General features: G+C 40.2%; 1 protein-coding gene and 1 pseudogene across 6 annotated transcripts in view; one reads left to right on the top strand and one right to left on the bottom strand.

Moving 5' to 3' along the window:
* LOC137996231 (organic cation/carnitine transporter 2-like) overlaps positions 1-10,000 on the bottom strand; it is a 200,655-nt pseudogene that overhangs the window by 161,194 nt on the left and 29,461 nt on the right.
* Positions 1-10,000, top strand: part of LOC137997971 (tetratricopeptide repeat protein 28-like) — a 114,499-nt gene that overhangs the window by 101,276 nt on the left and 3,223 nt on the right. For all 6 annotated transcript variants that reach the window (XM_068844327.1, XM_068844331.1, XM_068844329.1 and 3 more), the window contains one exon: positions 7,553-10,000. This exon is cut by the window's right edge and continues 454 nt beyond it. In XM_068844327.1, coding sequence (XP_068700428.1) covers positions 7,601-10,000 — 2,400 coding nt within the window. In that variant the 5' untranslated portion in view covers positions 7,553-7,600. The remainder of the gene's footprint in view (positions 1-7,552) is intronic.

The following is a 10,000-nucleotide window of genomic DNA, read 5'->3' as shown; positions in this document are numbered from 1 at the left end:
TATGACTGCATGCAGTTCTATTCTGAGTTTGTTGGGGGAATTTGTGGCCCAAGTTCTGACAATCCAGCAAACGTTCAATGCGTAATAATAGCAAAATGTGATAAGGACATCAAGGCACACATGAGAAGTTATAAAGTGTTGGATTCTTCTCTGGATACAGAGGCTGGGCTTTTGCTCGCACATGCGGGTGAGCTTTAAATTAAATCACTTAAATTAAGATATTGAGCAGAAAAACTCTTTGTGAAATCCGCAGATACTACCTATTACAGACTTAATGTCAAAACCCGGCCACAAGAAATGGACCCTAAAAACACTGCTGCCACAGTGCCGCCGCAGTCGTGTTGTTGGATATACCTCGTTCTTTAATCCATGAGATAAGCACCGCGGCACTGCGACACTGCGACACTAGCCACTCTACTAAGCTCAATTTAACCGTAAGTCGACTAAGGCACTGCAGCACCAGCCATTCTACTGAATTCACTCTATCCGACGCAAACTGTGCGAAAACCACTTTCGTTTAGTTCGGCACTGCGGCTAGCGTCGCAAACGTAAATGCTCCTTTGTGGATGGGTATTCAGCAATCGCTCCAATTGCAAAAATCGAGTAAGCAAGATATGTAAGACGATGTAATCATGTATCGTTGTACGAGACTGCGAGCACTCACTTTTCCAGTTGTCCCTGAAGCGAGTACATTGATCAGTGCAGCCGGATTGTATCACTGCTCGTGAAACTAACGGTTATTATTTTCTTATTAATTGCTTTTAAAAGGTGTTTTTGAGATAGATGATATAATTTTTGGGTACGACGATTTGCCCACGGCATCGTGATCGATTTGGAATCCGATGGAGATGTAATAAGAAAAATTGTGCCTGCCCACATGAATGGGCATCACACATGGCAGTGTAAGGGGAGCGCGGATTAACCTTTGCTCAGTTTTAAAAACTTGACTTGCGCTTGACTTGTTGTTCTAGCGAAATTTCAACTATTTATAACCGAAGTTGTAGCACAGTGGCGAAGTTACCATGGAAACAAAATAGCCACTGAAAAACACGCTATATTTTATCTTTAAACGCGAATATCTCAAAAACAAAAAATACAATGTTTTCAACAAAAAAACAAAACAAAAAATACAGTGTTTTCGACACATACAACGGAATTAGCATGCTTGTGGTCAATATAATTCTCTAAAACCCGCAGACCACCACACCGTGTATTTCTTGTAGGTTGGAAAGGATTTCTTGTTCGTTCAAGTTCAGAGAGCGCAATTTATTCATAATCTAGGTGCAAGTTTCATTCAGAAAATGTGATTAAAATATTTTTTCAAGAAAAACAAAAAAATAGCGCAAGGTGGCTGTACGGCTGTGAGGGTACATATATTTCTTATTTTACTTATTATTATTTTTATTATTATTATGATATTTATGTAATAATATTATATAAATTATACATAATACTAGTATAATATTATATACTATAATAAAGTTTCTATATAACGCCCGCTCTCATTGGTTTAAACAGCGTGCTTTATGAAAGCACAAAGCACGGAACAAACGAAAACTCACGCCATCATCTGCAGAAAAGGCAGATAAATTTTCGAATTTTTCCTTGGGTATTATTGAACAGTTTGTTTTCCAATTGTCATATCGGAAACGTGCAGGTTTTCATGGGCAACAATTCGGCCGGTTTTCACTGAACATAATTATTTAGATCCTCTTTTTTGCTCTTTTTTACGGACTGAAACATAGAGGCACTTGTTTTTCCATAAATTCGAATTTTGTGTGATTTCGGTCAAGCCACTTTCCAGTTGATTGATGTTTTGACAAGCCTTTGTTTCATTGACCAATCAAATAATTTTAAACATTCTTACAAGCGCTCTGATCGGTCCAAATTAGCGTGCTTTATCAGAGTATAAAGCACTGTGCTGACGACACCTCAGTTCGCCACAAGCAGCGCGCGCTTTGAAAATAAAGTAGAATTTTTGAAGAAAATTACTTGTTCTTTATCATAAAACAAATAAAGAAGCCTTGACTGTGCTCTGTTCTGTTGTAAAGCACTTAGGAAGCGGCTAGAGCACTCAAGAAGTAGGGAGAAACACTCGCCTTTTGGCTCGTGTTTCCCCCTACACTTCTTTCGTGCTCTAGCCAGTTCCTGCGTGCTTTACAACAGAACAGAGGACAGTCAAGGCTTCTTTATTTGTTAAATACATGTTATTATTATAATTTATATACTACTACTACTACTACTACTACTACTACTATTAATATTTTTATTATCCTCCGTACATATGCATTGTAATATAATTAGTTTTCTAGTGGGCTGAAATCTTGACCAATGCACCGGTATATATGATTTCACATAAGCTACAAGTATATTATACTTTAGAGCCCTCCAACTGGTTCAGTCACATGGTCAGACTTATTCAGCGGCAGAATTACTGTGAGGCAAATCGTATGGTTTATATTCTGCTGTTCAGTGTTCGTCACAAAGTAGTCCTGTCAGTGACTGAATCAGTCGCAAATGGTAACTGACTCAGTCTGGGTTTCTTACGTTTACTCGTTGTGATCTGAGAAATTAAACTGAGATCTCCAGTTGTGGGTTTGTCACCTTTGTTGCAACTTGTAACGTTTATTACTGAATCCGTACGTTACATTAGTGACTACGTACGAATTCAGTGAATAGCAGAATGTAATCCCTACAATTTGCCTTACAGTCACTCTTGCTGTTTTCAACTGAATAAGTCCGGCCATGTGACTGATCAGTTGGAAGGTTCTCAGGGCTAAAGATAATTAGCTCATTTTAATTAAATCAATTGTTAAATCGTATATATGCATTGGTAAAGGTTTTAGCCATTGTATTTAGTAATATTTCAAAAACGAGTGTAAGTGTTTCATCGGGGTTTTAAACACGAGAAAACTGATGAAAGCACGAGGCCGCAGGCCGAGTGCTTTTATCGTTTTCGAGTGTTTTAAACCCCGATGAAACACAAAGCACAAGTTTTTGAAATCACTTCTCCAACAAAAGAAAATTAGTTGAATTATCATTTGAATAAGTTTTCTCAGTTCAGCTATTACATTTGAGATGTGAAATGTGCATGATCCTATCACCTAATTGCTGCGCTGTGACAATTTTTGAATATTCATTAACTGATGTCACGTTGTTACCTAGCTGTTTGTCAGTTCTGAGCGAACACGTTGCTTCGCAAAGCAAATGACAGAGTGCAGATTTAGACCTCCTAAAACTAGGAAAAGTGTGTGGCCAGCGCTATTCCGAGGTAACGTGTGCATCTAGTCTGAGAAAATTTCTAACGTCAGTGCCATTTTAGGTCGGAAGTGTACAGCAAGGTTGAAGCTGAACCATAACATGAGGTCGCCACTATTGAGCGAGAATTTAAATTTAGAAAAAGAATGGCCTTTTCTGTTTTGGGTAGTTTACTAACTGTACTGTTACATTCAGTGTTAGTAGTAAATAATTTAGGTGTAAAGATTGTTTCGTAAAATGTGTGATTTAATAAAGTTTTTTATCGCCACGTGTTTTTGTTGCCTCATCAATATGCAGATTAAGAAAATTTGCATCCGTGTTTTCAACTCGTTTTTCATTGGGTTTCTAAACTCATCTACCTGACCAGAATACGTTGCTCTGGTTGGGTAAGAGCTGTATGAATAATTAATGCATTTGAGAATGGAATATAACAAACTTTTAATTTTCCCTAAACAGTCAGTATCAGTTAAAGTGTACGAGCAGTAGGAAATCAATTACAATGCATATCTGTGAAGCTTGTAAACTGTGTACGGATTCAATAATAATCGTGACAAGGTATTAATTAAAGAAAATCTCAGTTGGCAAGGTCTCATTCAACAACGCTTAAATGCAACATAGCTGACCACGAAGTGAGAACTGGAGATCTTTTTAATTTTTCTGAGCTCGAGTTTCAGGTAGAAGACCTAACTGAATCAGTTTCCATTTTCGACTGAATCAGTCATTGACATGATCACTCAATGACGGATAACAGCAGAGGAAAATCTCTACGATTTGCCTCACAATAACTTTCGCTGCTCTCAACTGAATAAGTCCGGCCGGGTGACTGAATCAGTTGGAAGGCTCTCTGGGTATAAATCGGCGTCTCAATTACCGTGACTAACTGTGCGAAATCAGTCAACTGATTCACTTTAGTAGGGAACGATAGCGACAAGGTGAAAAAGAAATTTCTGTTAATAAGGTTTATAGAACAATGCTCTCAGCAAATCGGACAAGCCGGCATTGGACACCTTTTCATTTCTCTGCTCTTGAGTTAGAAGATCCAACTGAATCAGCCGGTTACCATTAATTTACAACTGAATCAGTTATTGACATTAATAGCGCGGGATAATAGTGGAAGACCATCCCTACGATTTTCCTCGCACTCGCAGTAACTTTTGCTGTTCTCCGGATCAACTGAATAAGTCGGGTTGTGTGACTGAATCAGTTGGAAGGCTCTCTGGGCAATCAAGCTTTTCGCATACGAAATCAGTTAACTGAACAAGTCCACGAGACTTGACGCAGTTATCAGTGAGACAACTTTATGGTATATGGACCTATATGCAAAGAGATATATATGCATCACTGTTCATATGCTTTTGGAACTAAGGCGGACAACATCAGTGAATAAGCAAAGGAAAACAATCCGTAACGCCAATTTAAACGACACCAACACAAGCGCAAATGTCACGGGCACGTGTCTACAATGTAATTCAATTCGCAATCGCAATAATTGAATTTACCAGAGAATGATTCAAAGCGTTTTTTCCCCTTGTTCTTTTATTTTTCCTTTCTAGTTCCCCGCTAAAGCAAGGCTTCCAAGGCAAATAATTATTTACAAAATGTAAAAAAAAATTGACTTCGACTTGGCAACAGCTATGGATTGAATTGCCGATATATGATCTCTAATTAGATTTATTTGAGCGCTAAGACACGGCAAGAAAAGCAGTCGATGTTTCTCATTACAAAGGTTCCAAGGGGCGTGCAATTCATTGCAAGAGCTCGTACATTAAGGGCTTAATAAGTGTTTGTTTGATTGGGATCAAATCCAGATCTGCCTGCAAGTGCTAACATTCATCCACAACGGGCAAAGTAAGTACATGTAATTGCTGTTTTTCCTTTAATTATCCGTGCGCGTGTGTAAAAATTATAAGTAATGTGGATTTCTCAAAAAATAGCATGCCTTGACTGCATTTTGGCTGGTAAGGAACAAGTCCATATTGCAAGTCATGTTTGCTCCCATAAATTAAACAGTGATTTAGCAGTCGGTATGAAAATTGTGTGCTTGAAGGTCACGAACAGTTTCAGTATTGACAGTGAGTCAAAGATTGCTTTATGTTCATAAAGAAATTAAAGAATAAATAATGTGTAAAAAAATTGGCATGAACACAGGGTTCTCCCTAGTTTTCAGCACAACTGGTAACGGACCTTTTCAAACTGGTAAAGCATTTGGTTAATGTTGGACGTTCTGTAACGGATAAGCGACTTCTGAGCGTTTGCAGGCGGTAATAAGTGCTCATAATTATCATTATGTTATAATATTGTAAATTACTAGTATAATAAGAAGTGTAAATAGTTATAAATTTTTTAAAATTTTTGATTGTAAAAATATGTAATTCAGCCCTTGGGCTGCGAATGCATTTGAGATTAAACTATCTATCTATCTATCTTACAAGCGGTAGATTTTACTGGTTACCGCCTAATAACGAGAACCCTGGAACGTGGTTGCTTTTCATTGGCTCGGACAAAACTGCTTCAGTTGTGGTTTGATTTGAGCCAGACAACTTGTCATCACAAGAATTACGATTGGCAGAGAGGGTATGAAACAGTCGACTGATTCAGTACTGATAAGCCACCACTTGACATTTGATTCCCATTGGTTAAAACTGTACTGAATCAAACATTCCAGTTTGGCTTTAGCCGGTGTTAATGGTTAATCCGCGTTCCCCTTTCACTGCCATGTGTGATGCCCATTCATGTGGGCAGGCGCAATTTTTGTTATTACCTCTTCAAATCGGATCACGATGCTGTGGGCAAATCGTTGTACCCAAATCTTAAACCTGATTCGATAGGCAATGGGAAGCCAATGAAGTTCGTAGAGAGCTAGTATAGTAAATGGTTAGAACCCAAATGAAAACGAACAGCATACTTAAGACTCCATTGGTAGTACGGTGTCTAAGTGGCTACCCACATGTACGCATTGCGTACCTACTTTTTTTACACAACGCCGAGAAATACGAAAACACAATAGTTTCAAAGCCCTGACTACAGGATGCTAAACTGGCACAACAAGATTAATTGAGCAGTGAGGGAATAACTATCTTAAGTCAAATTTTCGAAAGAAAATGCCTTTCTTCCTCAGGGTTTCCCAAGGAATGATTTTGGCTTACGGAGAAAGAGAGGGAAAGGCATAATTTGAATGGCCGGATTATGCATCTCTAGTATAAAAACGGCCAATTCTGTCCTGACGAGCAGCCTTTGTCAATGGAAACGTGTGAGCAGTTCAATTAGCTCATTCAAAGTCCCTGAATCAAAATACATGGAGTAACCAAGGTATCCGGACAAAAAAAATTGTGACGAAAAAACAAGCAATTCCGACATTGGATAGATTTAGACATGAAATAAAAAAATATGAGTTTGACGTCAATTTCAGAAAATTGAATATTACACTCTTAATGGCATCCCCTCCTGTTTTTTTGGTGTCAGCTACATACCGGCAGCAAATTTCCTGCCAGGGAAGTATATCTTAGGAACTTTGAATTAGCTTTGGATAAGAAAGATGAAATGGGATGCCATGGCTTTTCTATAGGCTGTTTTTCCCTCATTTACATAAAAGAATTGCTATTTTTAATGTTCCGTGATTATTGTCTACATCTACATCTACATGTTCCAGCACTCGGCAAAGTCCCTTTTTGACTTATGGCTGTTTCTGCTTACGTGGCCTCATACACCACAAGCCTTTTTAGAGACATCACCGCCAAGCCGGCCACTTCTGCTGGAGAGAACAGGACAGCCACAACACCGGGGACTTTATCCCTTACTCTTCTCGAATAGTGTTTGGGTTCTTTAACGTCCCACAGGGAACTTATGAACATAGAAGACATTTGTGAGACGGGGCCTACGGTTTATAGTCCTTATCCGAGAAGACTTGAAAGTCTAACCATTTGCAGATGAAATTACAAAGGCAGCACTTTCTCCTCAGTTATTTTAAGATCCTGAGTGTTGATCCGGCCGGGGTTCGAACCCACGACCTCCCGCATGACAGCCCGATGCTCAACCAACTGAGCCACCGGTGAGCCACCTATTATTGTATAAAACGCTCTTAGTCTGTTAAATGCCCTAGTATTTATTCTGTAACAACTGTCTCCATTAGCCGAAATCATTCCGTGGGAAACCCTGATGAAGTAAGGCATTTTTCTTTCGAAATACTGGCTTAAGATAGTTATTCCTTCACTGTTCAATTAATCTTGCTGTGCTGGTTTAGCATCCTATACTAAGAGCATTGAACCTATTGTCTTTTCGTTCATTTATTTTCTAGGTGCACCCCAGATTTCTGAGAAGAACTTCCTGGTTTTGATTATCAGCAATGGTGGATAACAAGGTGGACCTTTTGGAGCGGCACATGCAAGATCTTAGCGTTGCAAGAAAGGAGGGAGACAGACAAGGCGAGGGTTTGGCTTATTTCAATCTTGGTACATACTATCAGGGTACAGCTGACTTTAATCAGGCCATAACAAATTACACAGAAGCATTAGCCATTTTTAAGGAAGTGGGTTTCATGGCCGGAGAAGGAGCAGCCTATGGCTATCTTGGCAACGCTTATCACAGTCTTGGTAATTTCAAGCAAGCCATAGAGTACCACCATCAACTTCTTACTATTGCAAAAGAGGTAGGGAACAGGGCTGGAGAAGGAGGAGCCTATTGCCATCTCGGCAACACTTATCAACGTCTTGGTAATTTCAAGCAAGCCATAGAGTACCACCATCAACTTCTTACTATTGCAAAAGAGATAGGGGACAGGGCCGGAGAAGGAATAGCCTATGGCAATCTCGGCAACGCTTATCAAAGTCTTGGTAATTTCAAGCAAGCCATAGAGTACCACCATCAATGTCTTAGTATTGCAAAAGAGGTAGGGGACAGGGCCGGAGAAGGAGGAGACTATGGCAATCTCGGCAACGCTTATCAAAGTCTTGGTAATTTCAAGCAAGCCATAGAGTACCACCATCAATGTCTTAGTATTGCAAAAGAGGTAGGGGACAGGGCGGGAGAAGGAGCAGCCTATGGCAATCTCGGCAACGCTTATCAAAGTCTTGGTAATTTCAAGCAAGCCATAGAGTACCACCATCAACGTCTTAGTATTACAAAAAAGGTAGGGGACAGGGCCGGAGAAGGAAGAGCCTATGGCAATCTCGGCAACGCTTATGACAGTCTTGGTAATTTCAAGCAAGCCATAGAGTACCACCATCAATGTCTTAGTATTGCAAAAGAGGTAGGGGACAGGGCGGGAGAAGGAGCAGCCTATGGCAATCTCGGCAACGCTCATCAAAGTCTTGGTAATTTCAAGCAAGCCATAGAGTACCACCATCAACGTCTTAGTATTGCAAAAGAGGTAGGGAACAGGGCCGGAGAAGGAAGAGCCTATGGCAATCTCGGCAACGCTTATCAAAGTCTTGGTAATTTCAAGCAAGCCATAGAGTACCACCATCAACGTCTTAGTATTGCAAAAGAGGTAGGGGACAGGGCCGGAGAAGGAAGAGCCTATGGCAATCTCGGCAACGCTTATAACAGTCTTGGCAATTTCAAGCAAGCCATAGAGTACCACCATCAAAGTCTTAGTATTGCAAAAGAGGTAGGGGACAGGGCGGGAGAAGGAGCAGCCTATGGCAATCTCGGCAACGCTTATCAAAGTCTTGGTAATTTCAAGCAAGCCATAGAGTACCACCATCAACATCTTAGTATTTGCCAGGAAACGGAGGACTCGATAGGGCTGGGAAGCGCATGTTATCATATTGGTCTTGTTCATGAATTTTTTGGCTCCTTGAGCAAAGCTCTTAATTACTATCGTCTAAGCATTTATTATTTTGATGAAGTTAGGCGTCTTCAGTCAGAGGATGCATGGAAAATAAGCTTTCGTGACACAAAGGGGTCTGGGTACACCAGTCTGTGGACAGCACTCTTGAAGAATGGAGAGGTTGATGAAGCTCTGTATGCTGCTGAGCAAGGACGAGCACAAGCTTTGGCAGACATTTTAAAGATGCAATACAGCGTTGATGGGAAACCTACAATGAAGGTAACTATCTCTTTGGTTATGAAAGATCTACCTTCACAAACTGTTTTCACAGCACTTGAAGGGAACATGATCAGCTTCTGGTTGCTAAGAGATGATATCGGGATAAATTTTAGACAAAAGAAAATCGAAAATGGAACTGCCAAGTCTGTGATGAAAAGTACTTTAGAACAGATCAATGCAGGGGCCGTTTTGCGATGCGAGAATCGTTCACTTGAAAGACAAAGCAGCAACTTCTCGAGCAGTAGGGAAGTTGTTGAAGAAACCGTTCAATCCTTGAGTGTCTCTGTATACTCTTTGCAGCCCTTGTATGATGTCTTAATCAGTCCTATCGCAGACTTGCTCCAGCGTGATGATGACTTAGTCTTTGTTCCTGATGGTCACTTTTGCCTGGCTCCTTTTTCTGCATTGAGTGACTCTGTCAGAATCCGTGCAATTCCCTCGCTGACTGCTTTAAAATTGATCACTATTGCACCTGATGACTTCCAAAGTAAGAATGAAGTGCTGCTTGTGGGCGATCCGTGCTTGAAGGAAGTCACTTATGGCAGTGGTGAACCCATGTATGCACAGCTGCCATGTGCAAAAAAAGAGGTAGATATGATTGGAGAACTTCTGCAGACCGTGCCTCTTACAGGAAAAAATGCAACCAAAGCTGAGGTCCTGAAAAGAATGAAGTCAGTTGCCTTAATCCACATTGCT

Source organism: Montipora foliosa, chromosome 3 (genome assembly GCF_036669935.1).
Source record: "Montipora foliosa isolate CH-2021 chromosome 3, ASM3666993v2, whole genome shotgun sequence".
Lineage (NCBI taxonomy): Eukaryota > Metazoa > Cnidaria > Anthozoa > Scleractinia > Acroporidae > Montipora > Montipora foliosa.
This window is presented reverse-complemented; position numbering and strand designations above follow the sequence as displayed.